Source organism: Electrophorus electricus, chromosome 7, assembly GCF_013358815.1.
Source record: "Electrophorus electricus isolate fEleEle1 chromosome 7, fEleEle1.pri, whole genome shotgun sequence".
Lineage (NCBI taxonomy): Eukaryota > Metazoa > Chordata > Actinopteri > Gymnotiformes > Gymnotidae > Electrophorus > Electrophorus electricus.
Window position 1 is genome coordinate 8,526,973 of NC_049541.1, and position 19,378 is coordinate 8,546,350.

Sequence of the window (19,378 nt, forward strand, 5' to 3'; positions counted from 1 at the left end):
TAGCATATCAATTCTAACTTCTCAGACTGAAAGACTTCAGTAAAAATTTAGACTTCTAAATTTACACTTTGGAGACACAAAAATGTAGACTTCTGTAAACATTTAGAGGACTAGAAGTAAAGGAATAGACTAGAAACAGTGTTTCATTAACAAGAACAAGAAAAAGAAGAAGAAAGAGAAAAACAAAATGAGACTCAGGGGGTTCGATTCATACCCTAGCTTTTAATGAATGAACGTCATAGAGAAAACACAAATATCTTGGGTAAACAAACAATATGAGATTATATGTGTGTAGGTGCTGTCTAGACCATTTGAGATGCTACAAAGTACTAGAAGAGAAAAACTATCAACACACACCAACCACACCTGCTCTTACCTTACCAACAATAGATGTGGTAGAAACACACAAAGACAGACAAAAAAATTCCACACCTCAACAGCTGTGGAAAATACACAAACAGAAACACATACACACACCAACCACACCTGTCCCTGTTTCCATTAATAGGTATGATGTGTAACTACACCCACACAAACACTTTTTTTTACTTTGAGTTCCATTAATTCTTTAGATTTGGGAAAATCATGATTCTCCCTGAGCCATAGGAGAAAATTCACAATTGTTTGAGAAGCAAAGATTCACCCAAATCTAACTGTCACTAAGTGATTCATGTGTTGACTGCTGTAGATTCACCCTATTTGTGTGAGCGAGGATTCTGCCTGTGTGACCAAGAAGGCATAACCTGCATTGCATACAACTCCTACATTTCAGTCAGAAATCACCCTGAACAGCATGGTCCAGGAGAAACACGTAATACAGTAACCATTCAGAGTCTTGAACATTTCAGCAGTGGTCCTGAGTGGGATCCCGTGCACTTCGGGCGTTTGTTTTCCCTTCTCTAGCACAACTAATGCAAGTCTAATCAGACTAATCATGAGCGGTCTGCTGTGTTAAAACCGCAAAAAGGCAAAACTAGACACGTGGAAGCTTTGCAAAATTACGACTCAAATCTCATATTTTCACTCTATGGCCTCACTTCAATTTCTCCTCTCTCTCTGACAGGTTTTCCATATAATGACATGACCAGTGATACATACAGCAGAATGGGTAAAAAAAAGAATAGCACAGATCTAGACAGCACCTACACACACTACCCAATCACCCATCCATCCTCCCACCAAAAGGGTCACAGAGAGTCACATCCGCCTGTCAACCCCTGACAATTATAACAGTGACCTTTACCTATTAGTAAGAGAAATAGGAGGCGTGGGACAAAGAGGGATTAATATCCAGAAGGTAGTTTACAGGTCTTAAACAAGCAAGCAAATAAATAAATAAGCAAACAGATATTTTCAGAACAGATCACAACCTTAGGACATAAAATAACCCTGTCTCTGAGTTACTGAACACCATTGGCCTAAGGCCAAGGGCACATTAGAATCCAAGAGAGAGGTATTTTTTACATCAAATTCTATTAATCAGAATTAACATACTAACATTGTGACATATCGACGTCTTTCTTTTCAGACTGGATGGAAGCATCTCCTCATATATCCGATGCAGCTATACTACTTGATGGCAACTACTTGATGGCCCATAATCCTATACACTGCACACACAGTGTATGTATCCAGAGTAGTTTTAACTAAATGGTTACTCATTCCTTTACTCCCTCCCTCTTTCAACCTCTCTCCTCCCAGACCTGTATAAAATCCTCAGTGGAACCATGGGTAATTATACTGATGGATTTGTGCTGACTAATGACACTGTGATGAACCAGACCCTCAGCTCAGGGTAGTCTGGGAAGCCTCCATCAGGTACATTTTTATTTGTTTTCCTTATTAAACAAGGCTTTTCTGTATGAAGACCTACATTCTCTAAAATCATTAGTTTTCTATATTTTTACATTATTGTTATATGATTACTGTTCAGTTACATACTACAGTATATCAATAAAACCAATAGCTATTCCATCTCTAAATCAGATATTTTGTGTTTCGATTTTAAATAAATTTTCCCTGCACTATCCAAACTCAGATCCATTATGACCTCTTAATGATTGATGGTCAAGTCATATTTGGTGACTTGCCAAAGATTTCAAGCCCCCCTAGAACATGATGCTGCCATCCCCAAACTTCATTATTGGATGGTCATTGTGGAGGATTAGGTAATGTTTGGTTTAAGCCACATATCATTTTTCTCTCATTTGTCCATTAAACCTTCTCCCACATTGTGATACTTTCTGGACAACCCCAGATGTATATTGATGTGATTTGTTGATTTTCACTTCTGTTTCAGCCACTGAACTCTGTACCTCCATTAAAGTGATTATTGGCCTCTCTGTATTCCCTTACAAGTCTTGTTCTTGCGCTGGAAAATTTTCTCACTGGCAAAAATTTGTAGGGTCCCACATCCCACTTCAGTGTGCCGTGTCACACTGCCAAAATATTGGATCAAGGGCTCACTTTCAAAGGATCGCAGCAATGTAGCTGCCCTGCCCCTCACTAGACCCTGGCCCAGAATCAGGTCCTTTACAGATCATTTAGCACCAGGTTCTCCAAGAACGTGCTTTGCGGCAACTGCAGCCCCCTTGCAATTGCATCCCGACCCACTCACGTGTGGCTTTGCTCACCGGGGTCCGCCGGAGGGGAGTCCCTGCCTAACCCAGCCCAACTGAAGATCCGTGGTGCTGCGGTATCATTACATTTAAGAGGGATTCTGACAGAGGCATTGAGTCATAATCCCACAGCTGGTAGCTTTGCACCAGTGGCTCCTCAGTCAAGCACATGTACCAAATGCCTGAACCTGCAGTTCCTCTCATATTCAGCAGGATTACTATTGCAACAACATATCATCAGTAGGGTAAAACTAACCTGTCCCACAGCAGTCTAATACTGAGTATTGAGAGGTAGTCTTGTATAAGCCATGCCTGGTTGGTATGCCACTTCTGTGAAGTCACAGTTGAACCCACAGTACTCACTGGGATATCCAAACACCTGGATATTTTTGTAGCTTTTCCCCCATCTTGTACAAATCTATAATTGCATCTCCAATTTCTTAGAATTGTATCAACAATATTTGTTGGTCTTAATTTTCACAGCTTTCCTTTAGATTCACAGACTGACCAATCATAGTTGTTTTTTATCCAGAAAAGGTTAACCTTATTAATGATTCACAGGTAGAGGCCAATTTTAAAACAATTTTAAAATTTCTGTTCTCAGTAGAGCAGAGCAAGAGCCTTCCAAGAGTAATCTTGGTCATTCCACAGCATAACACAGTATCTTAATCAAAAATAATTTTTCAGGTAGCAATTTGTGTCAGGATATTTTCTTAAAATCAAATGCACTTAATTATTAATTAATTAATTTTGAGGGCCAGTCTTTTAAAAAGTGTCAATCCAGAAAATCTGATGACTTTTAAGGAGGTTAAATATCTCTGCAAGCCATTACAAATGAAGATATTTACCACAATCTACAGCAGTGGTCAACATCACTACTATACAGAATACATAATCAACCTCCAACACACCCGACACAGCTACTCAGGCTGCACTGACTAGTTGAAACAGATGTGGCAGACACAAACTGAAGTTCTTCACTGAATGTTGCTTCTTGCACGTGAATTTAAGGCCCACACATATGGTAAATAATAAGCACAGAGCATCTGCTTTTACAAGCACCTGCTCTTACTTTTGCACTTTTACTTAACTTGTCCAGAGTATGAAATATATTATTCAAATCATGCTATATATTTATTGATTTAAATCTATTCATCATAGGTTTAATGGTGTTTGTGCTTTATATTTTTCTGATTTATTTCCTGTTTCTATTTACATTTACAACATTTAGTAGATGCTCTTATCCTGAGCAACTTACAAAAGTGCTTTGTTATTTAATCATAGAATACATTCTAGCCAGTACAGTAGGTTAGAGCTCAGTATAGCAAGGATCTAGAATACTGTAGAAATACAGGGATCACTGCTGATGTCTAGAAGTGCAAAAGACATAAGGTCTATCTTAAACAATGATAAGTGTAATAATAAGTGCTTGTTTGTTAAACAACATCATTGTAATAAAGAATACCCTACAATAAGTACTAATTTAGTCAGTCAACATTGGAGCAGGGTCAGTTGTCATTTAAATATTCCACCAACAGATGGGTTTTCAGTCTGTGTTTGAAGACTGCAAAGGACTCTGCTGTCCAGACAGCAAGTGGGAGTTCATTTCACCATCTTGGAGCCAGGACAGAAAATAGTCTCGATGCTTGTCTTCCATGAGACCTATTTCAAGCTGAGCTGGACTTGAGGTTCGAAGTATAATATATAATAAGTATAATATCTAATAATAAAAAGTATAATATCTATAATATTTGCAGTAACAGTGGAAGAGGATTGGACTAGACATGCAGTGGAAAAGGAAAGACATTTGGGCACTTCCACTTACAATTCCACAAGCATGCCTCCAAATAGTAAATATTTTATAAATAAACTAATATGACCAAACCAAAGAGGAATGGATGGGGCACTCTAAAATTTGGTTAAGAACTCTGCCATTTATAACTTATAAGAATATTTATAACTTTGTGTTAGAATGGTTATAGTTTATCATCAAATCTCATGATTTTCTTAAATAATATGATTGGCAGGGGAAGAGAATGTGCAGTTAAGACCAGTGACACAACCCCAGAATTGTCATGGCATGTTGGCTTCTTCGTAGATACATACACACTTCACCCTGGGACACATACTCATCCTCTTGAATCCATTACTGCAGTTACACCTGTCCTCACACACAGCTGGATATATGAGCCATGGAGACAAGAAAAGGAGGAGAGTGAAGGAGCCAGAAACAAGGACAAAGGTGGAGACCGAGAGCTCCCCTCAGGCAGCACACACCTCAGAACTATAACACAATCCTCTGATCCCACTGCCCCATACGCCTGGGGCAAATGCAGCTCACTGTATGAACCCAGTGACCTCTACACAACATTAAAAAAAACTTATGCTTATAATTGTACTACACTATACCATATACTACATCTGACAAAAGGATCTAAAAATATTGTGTATCAGTCTCAAAACCTTTGGCCACAACTGTACTATTACTATTGATAATAATGATTGTAATAATAATTCCTTATATTGGGTGTGTCAGCCTTGTGAAGTTAAGTGCTCGCCTTGCTTTTAGTCCTGTCGTGTGAAATAATGATCTAAACTATCTTGATGTTAGTGACGTCTTGTTGTGCTTCCCAGAACCAGCCCAGGTCCAGAGGCGAGTGATGCCGGTCTTTGCTTGGTCCCTGCTGCAGACAGCTTGGCTAACTGAGCCCCAGAGCCACTCAGAGGGCGAGAGGATATGCCTAGATCTGACCACCCCAGAGCTACCCCAGAGCAGCTGTTCTGGTAGAGCTAAAGAGAGCAGCCAACCATAGAGCAGTTGGATCAGTAGCAGAAATGTGAGCATTTAGGACAGCTACTGAAGAAAGATACAGTATAGTCCTCAACTGAACTGTAGTACACTACGGTGAAAGGAGTATTATTTTTTTCTTTGTTTTTGTGTGTGTATAGAGTGCAGGATGTCCTTTCAGCAGTATAGCTCAGGAGAAGTGGTAATGCAGGAGTTTCCTGCTTTGGGGGATATGCTACATTGTCTGACTGGCCGCTGCCTTCAGAAGTACCAGCATTATGGCAGCTACTGCGGACAGCAGGGCAGTGGAATGCCTCAGGACTAACTAGATTGGTAACACACACACACACAGCAGCGGCTGCATCCACAGCCAACAACAGAGGACAGCCCAAGGACAAACTGGATTGATATACACATAGACACACAAAAAAAAACAGAGCAGGTCAGAGAAGGCCACTGGACCAGCTGCAATGTAACACACATGACCATGTACTGTATTTCAAACAACAACAGGGACATACACCAAAAAACTATGGACTGGGAATTGTAGATTTATCAAACTGGAATTCCTTGACAAGGCTGCCTTTTAGAAAGTGTCTTTTATGCAAGGCATAGTTACAGCAATGCATAATCCGGTGAAAGTCCCACAAAGCCTGCACTAATGTAGTCTGTAAAAAAAAAAAAAAAAAAAAGTGGTTAATTTTCCTAGTGGCTAATTCAATTGGGCGAAAGGATGGCCTCAACCCAATGTCTATTGCTAACTGTTAATAATGGACTGGGTATCAACACTGGTATAGACAGCCATCTCATGCCACTTAGCCGGATGATGACTTGGCATGGTCATATAATAATCAAGGTCATTTACAAGACTAAGAGTACCTAGTACTGCAAACACTGCCAAGGCTGTTTGCCTGTAATGCTCCAAACACCCTGCTAAACAAATTCAACAGAGCTTGCATTCACTACCAGGATGAGATACCTTTCATGGCATTCCTAGCTGGTTCTAGAGGACGGTATGACAGATTTCCATCCCCTGCCTTTCTCAACAAACTGAAAACTTTGTTGGTTTAATATACCCTCTATACACATCTTAAGACTTGTTTGACTGCATTTCAATACGGACTGAGCTGTTCTAAGTGCAATGATTAGCCCTATGTCTCATAAGTATTTAATACCAATACATTATCAGGCATTCTTATCACTTTTAACGCTCCCACCCAACACATGTAATTTCACTATAGCCCAGAGTGCCCTCTCACTTCCACTTCTTCACAGTCCTTCTCTTGGTCTGTAGGTGCTGTTTTCTTCACCAATGCTGTCTGGAGGAGACTGTGTTGCTGGGCTGAAGGAGAGAAAGGAAGTTCAGTGGCCTTGTTGGTTGCCACGGCGGCGAGCCTCACTGTGAGACTGTTGATCCTGTGGCATATAACCGAGTTTGCTAATCTGGCCCTTAGCAAAACACACACACACACAGTGTGTGTGTGTGTGTGTGTGTACACCTCCGAAGATGATTCTAGGTGAATAACTGCAGGGTACTGTAGTAAGAGATGGAGATATTAAATATTTTAGTAATGTACAGATTTTCCAGAGAAATAGAACATTTTGGACAGAGGTCCTTCATCTGCTGTGCAAGTAAAAAGCTTCTGAAGCAGTAGGAGGAGGAGTCAGTTTATATATGTAAAAATAGATGTGTTAATCATAACATTCTTTCCATGGGGTTCTAAAGTTCCAAGAGTACAGTTCAGTTCTTTTTCTTTGAGTTTCCCAATTTCATTGCTACCATAGCAGCAACTGGCAATGCAAAGATATGTTATCAATGCAGTGTCCATTAGTATTAAAATGTCTTGCCACCGGAAATGACAAATCCTTAAATTCTGATGTTCCAAAGATGGTCAACAAACCGATCAGAAAGCCTTCACTTGGTTTCTCCAATGTAAAGATGATTACATGAGGATGCATGAGGAGGATCATTTTGTGCAGTTATTTTAGTGGCATCGTAGATGATGCCTTTTCTCAAGTTTTACCTGTTCAGAGACTGGACGCTCTAACCTATATAAGAGAAGCACTTTGCTTGCACGGCTGATGAAGGACCTCTGTCTGAAAACAGTCTAATGTAATGTTGCTCCTGGGCCCATCTTAATGTACTGAGGAACTGAAAAATGTTACTTTGGATTTAACTTAGAAGTACCTTACACTGAGAAACTTGCTAGGTAAAGCTTAACCAACCAGCACCAACTCTTAAGCATGATATAGTTAAAAACAAAAACGCAGACCTTAGATTAAGGACATAAAGTGCAGTTCATGAGTAGAAATGTTCTGGTTCCTAATTTACTAAGATAAGACTAATTGGATTGGTTTTTCTGATGCAGGTATGGGGCTGAGCGTGTGTGATCGCACCACAGTGGCTTGGGAGCATCACACTTCAACCACTCGATCACTACCTAGTGTCCAGGTACCTAATGTTGAGGCAGCAGGCACAATGCCTACAAAGGCCACGCCCCTCACCACAACCCTCCAATGAGGACTCTAGTCAGGAGAGGTCGGAGACCATCAAACCAAGACTACAAACACTCGTACACCTTCAGCGTCACCCACAGACACAGGGAAAACCTGGACAGGCCAAGCCTGAAGGGGTCAGTAGAGAGGAAGGAAGCAGGGAGACAAAAGAGGAAGAGGACAATGGAGCAGAAGATGAGGAAGAAGCACATGATGAAAATATAGAAAGCTAAACTGAAACCCTATGCGGGGAGTAGAAGTCATGAATTGATGCTCTATGAAGTGCCCTACACAGGGAGGGCCCACTAAATAAGCTTTGTCTTACTAGCTTGGAAATGGGTGGCTGGATATTGCTGTTATTATTAGTATTTGTATCATCATTCCCTTAAAATGAATGAAAAAAAACATTGTATTTTCCTTTTAAATGCTTTCTTTTGGGGGCCATTAGACATCTGGAATTTACAACATGACACAGTCCATATACATCCACTTAAACTGATGGATTAGATCAACCTTTAACACGTCATATCCACCATGGAAGCATGTTATTTTTTGATAAATTCTGATTTTTAAAAATAAACTTTATTAAATTCACATCTGAGAGGTGGCATCATTTTGAATATAAAATGTTTATTGAGATTGCTTTAGAATAATCCTATTGTGCACATGATTGTGGCTGATCATCTACCCCCTTCTGAATGATTTCACAGAGGTGGTGTGCAATTGGCGCCTTAGTGGTTTTGTGTAATTATTGACAGACATTTAATAATAAATGTGAACTCTATAGCTGTCGAGAATGTGTCTGTCTCGCTCACTCACACATACTGCACACTCAAGTCTGCTAATTAGCATAAATCACTGAATATTCAGTGGTCCCAATGGCCTTAATTCACATGAGTATCACACATCATTTGTAGAGCTTGATGACTTAGCTTGATGTTTAGACCTCAAAGGCATGCAAGTTCATGCACACGCACGCACTCCTACAAATACCGGACTCATAGAATTAAAAAAAAGAAAAAGAAAAACAAACAAAAAACCCCCCCAAACTACTAAGGAAAGTTGAAAAAAAATCAAAACAAAAACAACAACAACAACGACATCAGAAAACAGTAACGCACTGTAAAATTGGAAGCGATGACATTGTTAGCTTCAGGCTAATATTTTCACAGCTTCAGTTAGTTCTAACATTACAGCCCTCCCAATTTGTTATAATAACAAGAAAGACCAGCATGCAAGAGTGAGTTGCCCTCCACACGTGCACACACACACACACACACACACACACACACACACACACACACACACACACACATACCTGCACACAACCATACTCTACTGCATCATTGCTAAAGGTGCATTACAGGTGATAACTGAACAAAAATTACACTGTACCTACTGACAACAGCTTTCCATTTATACCAATAATATATTGCACTAATTTTACAAAACAGATCAATATTACAGACAGAAATATACAGACATTTGTGTATAATTAAAATGTTTGTTGGTATTATTCCGTTAAGCAGAACCAAAGCTAAGCAACATCAAATGAAATGTAGCAAACTGTCCAAAACAGGTTAAAAAAGAAAAAAAAAAGAAAAAAAGTGGTCATTTCCTGCCTGGTAACCCTTCCCTCCAAGAAAAGACAAAGGCTGACTCTTCAACTCGACCAAAGAATCAGATCAATGCCCATCTATCCCCCTCCTTCACATCCTACAGTGAGTGCCCTTCACCCTAGAACACCTAATTGCATTATAATTAGTCATTGCTACAACACCCACAATGTTTCCAGTGCTCTACAGTTCCTGGTCTACCTCAGCTCCACCAAACCACCAAAACCCCAACATCCAATTTAACTGCACATCCTCTTCCATAACTCTCACTTTACGGAGATGTTTCTTTTGCTTTATACTGGATATGTACCGTTTACTTCAAGTACAAACTTGAGACATAAAATCAGGTCTTTACAGCTGTGATTTGCACCACAAACAGCAACAAAGCTGGATCAGTTAACAGTGGCCAACCGCCAGTGGGCAGGCGCAAACGCTAACATTTCAATACCGTTTCATACATAGGTGTGACTCATTAGTTATTTTTCTGGACAATTCAAAATCACCCCAACAATTATGACATAATTCAAGCCTATTTTCTAAACAGCTCTACTATGCTGCATATGATATGGTCATCTTCGATATGATATAAAATAACTCTTCCAGAACACTCCCACAATAACTCGATAAACCCACTCTGAATCCTCCAAGCATTTACACTGTTCATAGTCACTGATGCAGCCTGATATTCCTCCAACTGCAAATCCATTTTTCTAACCTGAGGAGCTACAATAGCTGCTCAGCAGATGAGTGCAACTATATAAGTAAACATCTACAATCTTCAGACATTTCCTCTACACCGAAACACGCATATTAGAAGAATGAGAAAAATGTGCATCAATAGCAACACATTCAACAAAGTCTATAAAAAGCTTACAAAGGCTTAGTTTAGGCATAATCTAACAGTCACAATATAAACATTTATCTTCTATGTGTATAAATTATTTGTTGTTTTTCCAGTATATTGGAAGAACCAATTTCTTGTATTAGTAAGTTTCTAGGAAGCCGCTCTTGACCTATACTAGCTTTAAGTCAGAACCGTTCACAGACCTCCAGAAAGGTAGGTGCTGGTCCTGGAGATATACATGTTCATTAGACAAGCTGGCTAATGTGCATTTTCCTACATTTTAATGCAGTCTGCACAAATAGCGCTCACACAGGCAAAAAGGAGGCTAAATACAGTGTTTCTATATTTGGGAGCTGCAAGTAGCTGTGCTGGTCGAGTGTAGGTGGGGCTCCTTGGTGATATGATCACCATGATAATAGCTAATCTCCAAAAAAGTGTAGATCCAGCAACAAAGTGAGAATTTGTGTATTACAATTAACTACTGGGGGGGAGAGAGAGAGAGAGAGAGAGAGAGAGAGAGAGAGAGAGAGAGAGACAGAGAGAGAGCGCAAGAAAGAGAGAGAAAGTGAAAATGCCTGTGTGCTTAGGTCTTCCATCTCTAGAGAACGCTATTAGGCGTCACGAGCCTTTCTTCTTCCTTTTGAGTCTGATAAAAAAAAGGCAACATTCAAATGACTCTGAACCAGTACAGAAAAAATATACCCAAATATGTAAATACACAAACACACTGACACACACCCCTGATGTAGAGCTGGTGTATGATGAAATGGCTGTTAAATGTACTGTTGTTTCAGCAGTGTGGCATGGTGCAGTCTCTAATCACGTCACAGCATCTTTCTTAAATGACACAGAGATAAATGGACACATGTATGGGGTCATTGTCATTGTTGCCAAAGGTCAGGGGTCAGATTTCATGTTTGGGATTTAGGGAAACAGGGAATATGAATGAAGGTGACATTTGTTAATACTGGAAGTAGGGCTGCACAGTACAGACAAAAATACAAACATACTATATTGAGATTATATTGCTGGATGTTATGAGTGATATGATTAATATGGAACATTATGCAGCGTACCTTGTAGTACATAAAACTCACATTCCATTTGATATGTTTAAACTGCAGCCTGCACAATTTTGTCCAAAATTATTTACATTTGTTGGATTATGTGAAGGCTGTGATTTATGAAACACCCAAAAGACAGCTCATCTGGAATGTCTGACATGAGTTGGGATACTTAGATGCACACTAGCCTTGTGCAATATCAGTATCCATTATTACAATAACATTTAACGAATGCTAGACTATGCAGCCCTAACTGGAATTATATGGTAGTTTATTGGCTGGGATGGATTTTAGGCCCCAAAGAGTTCTGGTCTCCTGAAGTTTAAAAGTCAGTATTTAAAGCTGTATAATTGCAAAGGCTTTAAGTTAAATTGTGAGTGGTTATGATTTGGTGAGGGTCAAAAGGGTAAAATTGGCAGGGCTGTGATCTGGTAAAGATCAAAGGTTAAAGGTGAGAGGCTGGGATCTAGTGAAGGTTAAAGGTCAGTAGACACAGAGGTCAGGAAACTTCATTTCGTAGATGGGCACAGACTGATACTGCGTGTGGCCTGACGTCAAAGCAGCTGTTCCCGATGGACTGGGGGGTGGTCTGCAGACAAATGAACATGGCCATCAGTCTGATTCATATCTGTGTTCTTATTCAGGAGATGACCAATATTTTCTAGATAATATTGCCGTAAATGGTAATGTTAAATAGTAAAAAAGCTCACCAAATGAAAATGAAACTCACCGTATGGTCAACTCAAAGATCTGAGCCAAACGATCATGCAGCATGCTAGCCTAAACAGAGAGAGAAAAGAAGTGTAGGGCAACTCCAATATCTTTTATAACTAGTGTGTTGGCATTATTTCATGTCTTAAACCTAAAACTGCCTAAAATCTGCTTGGAGTCCTTATTACTATAATTCTTTTGTGATGTTATTGCTAGGGTTGGGTATCATTTGTGTTTTTTCAGATACTGGTACTAAAAGAAATACTAATTATAATGCAGGCTTAATTGGTGCCTGAATCAATACTAAAACAAACAAACAAAACAAAAAACAACCCAGAGAGTCAAGGACATTAATGAATGTATTTCTTTATTTCTAAGGCAAATGTGAACAATTGTTTTCCCATTATCTGGGCCATAAACACCCACACTGCTTGCTAATGTGCTCGGCATGGGATCACACAAGCTGCCAAATACGTTGCAACCCTCTGCTTCCAAGTGTAAGATTGTTTACTACTTTTTTTTGTGGTAAAATGACCTATTGCTTTAAACATTTGTTGCACATCCTGGTATTGTAATCTTTTTTGGTGAAATATGACCATACTTTAGAACATTTAGCCTTATGCATTTTAACTGTGTTTAAGGTGTTGGGTACTAGCTAATGGTAGGCGCCCGCTGCCAACACAGTAAGTGTGATCTGAACTAGTGATGGCTACATGACATGCAGTAAGGCTTCTATTGCCTATCCATTTCAGGGTACCTGAGAGCAGAATTTCTAACTGACAGCTCAAGCATTTGGTTGCTTTGGTGAAATATCCAATATACATGATTTTCCACTTAACCCCAGATGCAGTCAATAGCCAAAGACATGTTTGGAGTCCAAATTTTGCTTCTTTAGTTAGAACAAAAGTGGCTAACTGCTAACATTGCTAACAAACACTAGAAGTCAACAGCAACCCAAATAGCTTTAATAAATACATGCCCAAACTTCTGTCATCCTGCTCAGACTGCATTCAGGTCTGAAAAAAGGTCCCACAGACTAATCAATGAGTTTTAGGTCAAAGTGTTTTATGACATTTATGACTCACTGTGAAGTATTTCACCACTGAAACCTGGATGCAGTTTGAGCAGGTTGAGAGTAGTTTGTTGACATGTAAATTGTATACAAAGGCTGTTATCATTGCTGTTGACTTCCAGCGTGTGTTAGCAACATTACAGAAGCAAAATTTAGACTCCATACATGTCTTGGCTATGTCTGGGGTAAATGAAAAATAATGTACATTTCATTTTTTGCCGAACTATGTAAGTGGCACCAAACTGAGGTACTGAAAGCTGCATTGTGATTCGGTCCAGTGGATACTGGTCATATAGGAACCAGTGCCATATGGGTAACAGATTTCAGTACCCAACTCTAGTTATTGCTTTACTGAATATACTAATCTAGTAAAAATGTTAACTTAGTACAGCCTTCATCTGCTGCTCAAGCCAGCTAGTGGTGCTCTAATAGAGAACATCTGTGGTTTAGTTCATGAAAAAAAGTATACTTTTCTAAGGGTACTTTTGCCTTGCCCCTGTTGGATATGCACAGGATAAGGTTTTACACCAAATTCCTGTTGAGCAGCATCACTGAAATTTTCAAGGCACTTCAGCCTCACTCTCTAATCTCTTCATCCTACACATGTACACACGCACACAGCCAGCCAGCCAGCCACAAACGGATGCATGCATGCACAAAAAAAACAACAAAACACAGTTCTGTACCTTTGACTCGCAGTGAGCAGCAATTTCCTCAAATGGAGCTTTCTGGAACTTCTCCATCACCTGCCGTCTCTTCTCTCTCTCCTGCTCTTCGAGGCCTGTAGTGTCTAAGACAGAACAAACAACTAAATGAAGAACATACAATTATGGATACAAATAGACACAACCTAAGAAGAGGAACTTACCAATGGCCTTCTTCAGAGTCTCAAAAGTAATCTCTTCTGCCAAGTGGGACTAGATGAACCATAAACATCACACACACACACACACACACACACACACACACACACACACACACACATTGATGGATAAAAGTTCACAAATGAGACTGAATGTCTTTTTTGTATGCGCACATGTGTATGTGTGCAGACCTGGTCAGGTAGGCTGTTGGACATGATGTCCACCTGTAAGGAAATGGTATCAACGAAACTCTTCCTCCGAGTCAAGCGGTCTTCATCTGTTGGTCAAAGTTTATAATGACATCACGATACTCAGCTGAGATCTTAATCTCACTCACTTGACACACAATTTAGCACAGTTAAAGAAACTCTCAGTACATAAAGACACCACCATCCCCAGCTACTCAGGAGTCCAACATTCAGGAAAACTCAAACCTCTACCAGACATACCTCAGCTGGCAGTCAGAGATATTTTAGCTGCTTCCAGCTAACTTATCAACTTGGCAGAAAAATACTCATGGTAAAACATACTTTTCTCTTAATCTTGCACTATCAAATTAGCAAAATACTATGGTAACAACAATCAGGACCAAAACACAGTTCTTCACATCTTACATGCAATTATCAACTCCATAAGCAATTAAAAGAGTAAAAAGTAAACTTGAAGCTCAACCCAAAAGATCATTGGCAACTCACCAGGCCCTCAATCCAAGTGAGAACCCCATAATCCAAAGATCAACATAAAAATACAATCTGTTTTAATACATGGTATGTAATGGTGAATGCATAAACATTTTAATAAAGTCTAGGTCATCATTATGGGACACACTATGGGACACACGATGGGACACAAAGCAAAGTGGTGAGAGACTATGGTTACTTATGGCAACAACTGTGCTTGCAAAGTAAGGAGGGGATTGGGCAAATAAGGGTCTACAATTAAAGTGTTATTACACAAGCACTCACACACACAAACACACCCAGTGTGTGTCTCTCTCTAATACCACATGTACCTTTGGACTTCTCTTTGCACCTGTGCAGAATCTTCCCTACTGTATAAAGCACTATGTTGATTGGACACATGGGCACACACACCCACACACGAGAGAGAGAGAGATATATGACTTGGTAAAGCTTATATCCCCACATATACATAAAGTAGAAATGTAAATATGTATCATATTTGGTGACTATTTATTCTGATTTTCAAAACGACCTGAAGACACATTTTAATTGGGTAAATGAAAGTTATATAGCCTTCCTACTTAACAAGGGTATGAAGAAACTGTTGGAACTGTTATCGTTTTTAATATTTTACCACTTTACTGAGCAAAAATCCTCAGAAGCAGAAGCATAAAAAAGTGTGTTCATGCTCCCAAAACCCTCTTTATAGGAAACTCCTTGTAGTCATGCACAATTTTTACTAGTTGTCCTTAACCCCTTCCTCGGTGATGGGTGTCTTAGCATGGGACTGCAGTTGGCTGGATCTTGCTAGGTGGTAGATGCCTCTTAAAACAGCAGCGATGTTGCCATGTGCAAGCAACTACACTGCAATGCCCAATACACCTCTACCAAAGAACTGCTCCCTACCCCGTGAGCATGACTGGGAAATCAGTGATCCTGGGCTGGTGAATGGGAAAGAGGCCGTAGAAAATCATGCATGACAACAGAAAGGTCACCATCTGCAACAGATAGGTGCACCTAACAATACAGAGAGTTTTTTTTTGTCATTTATAGTGTCATGTGTATTGTCTTTTTTTTGTCATTTGTAAACTTTTATGCTTTTAAATTTTATATCATTAGTCAACTGTTTAGCAGATTTAAATAACATTTAAAGAGAGTTTAAGATTTTTGATCGTGTGTAATCTCACGCCCCATTATTGTCCATTGTAGGCTCTGATGGAGGCTGACTGTCTTAGATAATGAATAAAGACAGGGTCATACATCCAAAAATGGTATGCAAAAAAAAGTGTTAAAAATACTCTCTTAGCTTTATCCTGGGATCCATAGAACAAACAATGAACCAATCAGACACAAGAGAAGTGGTGTATATAGAAAACACAAAGTGTGTGAATGTGTGTACATGTATGGGTACCTGTAGCTTGTGGTATGTATGGTACATGGAGCCTTTCTGCATTGTATCCTGGTCCAGAGAGGGCTTCCACAAGATCAGCTGTCTGAAAATACATGCCAGTGTCCTGAGGATCCAGAGAATCAGGTAGGCTAAAAAACACAAGACACACAGACAGACATTTATCAATAAACATGTGAGCACAAAAACTCAAAAGCAAGAAACAATTGATTTTTATACAGTGAAGTCGTTCAGGTATGAAATTACGCAAATGCGTCCACATGCTTAGACACGCTCTCAACTACACACAAAATGAATGCGCAGACACTTTACTCTGCATACTCACACACACTTCTCTCGGAAGACATGTTCAGGGAGTAAGTAGGGAGCATCCATATTCCTCAGTTCAATAACCTATAAAAAGTAGAGAGAATGTCAGCTGGTGTGTGTGTGTAGGAAAGGTGTAAAGAAATGTGTCCTGTGCCATTTGTCCTTGGTAACAGCTAGAAGACAGGACTGTTTGCACTTGTACTGCCACAATTGTAAACAGCACTTTGCTCTAAAACTTATACGAGCACAGGAAAATGTATGTACACGTCAAAAAAAAAAAAAAGATTTGGACACACCAGCTCTTTGTTTAATTTTTACCATGTTCTACATTTTAAAAACATGGAAGGTGTCAAATAATATTGACTATCTTAGATTTTTCAAAGTAACTTAACTTTGATCACAGCTTTGCACACTCGGAGTTCTCTTAACCAGCTTAATGAGGCAGCCACCTATGACACTTTTCCATCAGTCTTGAAGACATTCTGACAAGTTCCAAAAGAAAGCTATTTGCTGAGGGTGCATCTAAAATTGTGTATGCTTTTTTTCAAAATAAATATATAGGCATAATCCGTAATGTCACAGTTAGTCCGTCTTTTGTGCTTTGGTTCCATTCCTTAGTTTCGCTTTCTCCACCCCTTGTTCGATTCTCCACACCCATCATTACGTTCACCTGTTCCTCATGTCTAGTCTTGTTAGCTTCATTTATTTAAACCCTGTTTGTTTGTATGGATGGATGGATGGATATGTTTGAAAGCCTGTCTGTTTTTCAAAGCCTTCGTTTGTTAGCCCATGTGTTATTTTAACCATTTGTTTTTCCTTACCTCTGTGTGTTATTTCCTAGTCTCCTTACCCTGTTTGCCTTCGTGTGTTTTTGTTTATCATGTATTATCGAGATCTCTATATTGGCTCAATGACCCTAGACCGTTATAACGACTATGACTCTGGATTTGTCGCAATAAAAGCTCACTCTTCTCCGCACACGCATCCGCCTCCTTACCGCTCACCATTACGTTTTAATATACACAAAATATATATTAAAATTATATATCCAGTAAGGTGTGTCAAATCTTTTGACTGCTACAATAATCAGAAATGGAAGCTCCCTACATGGACAACAAAAGAACATTGTCAGTGTCTGAATGTGATTGCACCTTGCTGACGTGCTGGCAGAAAGCAGGGTTGGCAATCATTTGGCTCAGAAAGTTGAGGTAGGCTGCAACTAGTGCCATGATGCCACAGCGAATAAACATCGACATGTGTTCTTCATTGGCTAGAGCCATATCCTGCGGCCAATCACAGCACAGTTGAAAGAATTAAAACATCATTAGCTAAACATCAAAAGCTAAAAACATTCACTAAATTTCTTTATACTATACACTACAACTGGTACAAAATATCTTCCCAATTTCACCAGATCACACAAATCACAGATTTTACCTAAAAACTAAGAAAATCTAAAATAAGCAAATATTTATTTTCATTTGATATGGTTAAAACATGAATTACGTCTAGGCATAGTAGTGTACTTGGGTAGAGAACTAAGACTACTACAAGTATGTGTACCTGAAGGGCGAGAGAGAGGCGTATGAGGTCGATGATCACTTCCTCATTAGCCAGCTCTATGGTGATCAGAGCCAGAGCAGTGAAGAGAAGCTCAAAGTTCTTCTGCACATTGTCCTCCTCCTTGGAGCCCAGATAGATATGCCTGTACAACTGCTGCCCATGCTACACAAGAGGGCAGTGATAAAGAGAAAAGGAGAAAGAAGAACAGAGGAAAGAAAGAAAGGGAAAGGGTGAGAGACAGACAGACAAACAGCCAGACACAGAGATGACAGGAAAAAAAAAAAAAGTTGCATGTCTGTTCTGATAAAAACACAGTATTCTAATCTAAACTACCATTAAATATCAGTCATAAATCATAAAGTAATCTTTCCAGAATGGAATGGAATGGAAAAAGTGAGCTGTTTAGTTACTTACATATAAGTGATCTTAAGCTCTTTAGTTAGTTAATTAAACATAAGCACAAACTATAATCATCTTGATAAAAGAATAATTAGGTTGTTTTTTTTTTATGTTTTCATTAAACAAATTATTTGAGTTTCCATTCAACAATCATTCACATTTTCAAAAACACTTCTCAAGATGTGGGGTTATGTCTTCTGGAACTTTCCCAGATGTAGTTTCCATAGCAGCAATATTTGAGAGAAAGAAGTGTGTATGTGTGTGTGTGTGTGTTTGTGCATATGTGTGCATTTGTGTACCTTTTTCATGAAAAGAACATCTTGTTTGGAGATCTTCTCTCTCTTTATCTTTAAGGCAGCAACATTAGGGATAATCCTAATCAGTAAACAAAAAACTACTGATTACTATAATGCACTCACAGACACGCACACAGTCATGAATATGTTATTCATGACTCCCCCCCCCCCCATGCAGCTACCTACATATATAATATAAATAGGGCTGTGACGATAACCGTGCTACAGCGATACTGCGGTTGTGATTCTTACTGCAGGACTGAGCTCAATAAAGTAATCATCATTTTTTTTTAATTACAGGAGACACAAACGTTATTTAGGCATCGTCATCTTTCATCCGGATAACGTTCGTATGTACACAAACAGACATAAAAGACAAAATCATAAAGAAAACCAATGGATTTGAATTGCAAGTGCTTGCAGCAAATACACCTCTTATGTGGTAGTGCCCACACAATTGATGCTAGCCGGGTTCTATTAAAAAATGCCCACAAATCTAATTCCTATGCCAAATGTTATATCACCAATATGGGCACATTTTGGCTTTGATGACAAGGGTGCAGCCGATGAATGTGCAGAAGGCAATATGCCGCATATGAACGAAAAAAGTCTGTGTCTCACGAGGAAATATGGCCAATCTGAGATCGT

General features: G+C 39.3%; 1 protein-coding gene across 6 annotated transcripts in view; it reads right to left on the bottom strand.

Annotated features, from left to right (window-relative positions):
* Positions 1-8,935: 8,935 nt before the first annotated feature.
* efr3a (EFR3 homolog A (S. cerevisiae)) overlaps positions 8,936-19,378 on the bottom strand; it is a 41,388-nt gene continuing 30,945 nt past the window's right edge. For 5 of the 6 annotated variants that reach the window (XM_035528331.1, XM_035528333.1, XM_035528334.1 and 2 more), the window contains exons 15-24: positions 18,734-18,809; positions 18,036-18,197; positions 17,624-17,755; positions 16,489-16,556; positions 16,167-16,294; positions 14,264-14,349; positions 14,078-14,126; positions 13,896-13,999; positions 12,157-12,206; positions 8,936-12,015 (exon numbers count right to left, since the gene is read on the bottom strand). In XM_035528331.1, coding sequence (XP_035384224.1) covers positions 11,910-12,015; positions 12,157-12,206; positions 13,896-13,999; positions 14,078-14,126; positions 14,264-14,349; positions 16,167-16,294; positions 16,489-16,556; positions 17,624-17,755; positions 18,036-18,197; positions 18,734-18,809 — 961 coding nt within the window. In that variant the 3' untranslated portion in view covers positions 8,936-11,909. The remainder of the gene's footprint in view (positions 12,016-12,156; positions 12,207-13,895; positions 14,000-14,077; positions 14,127-14,263; positions 14,350-16,166; positions 16,295-16,488; positions 16,557-17,623; positions 17,756-18,035; positions 18,198-18,733; positions 18,810-19,378) is intronic. The other variant, XR_004776318.1, reaches the window with a different exon arrangement.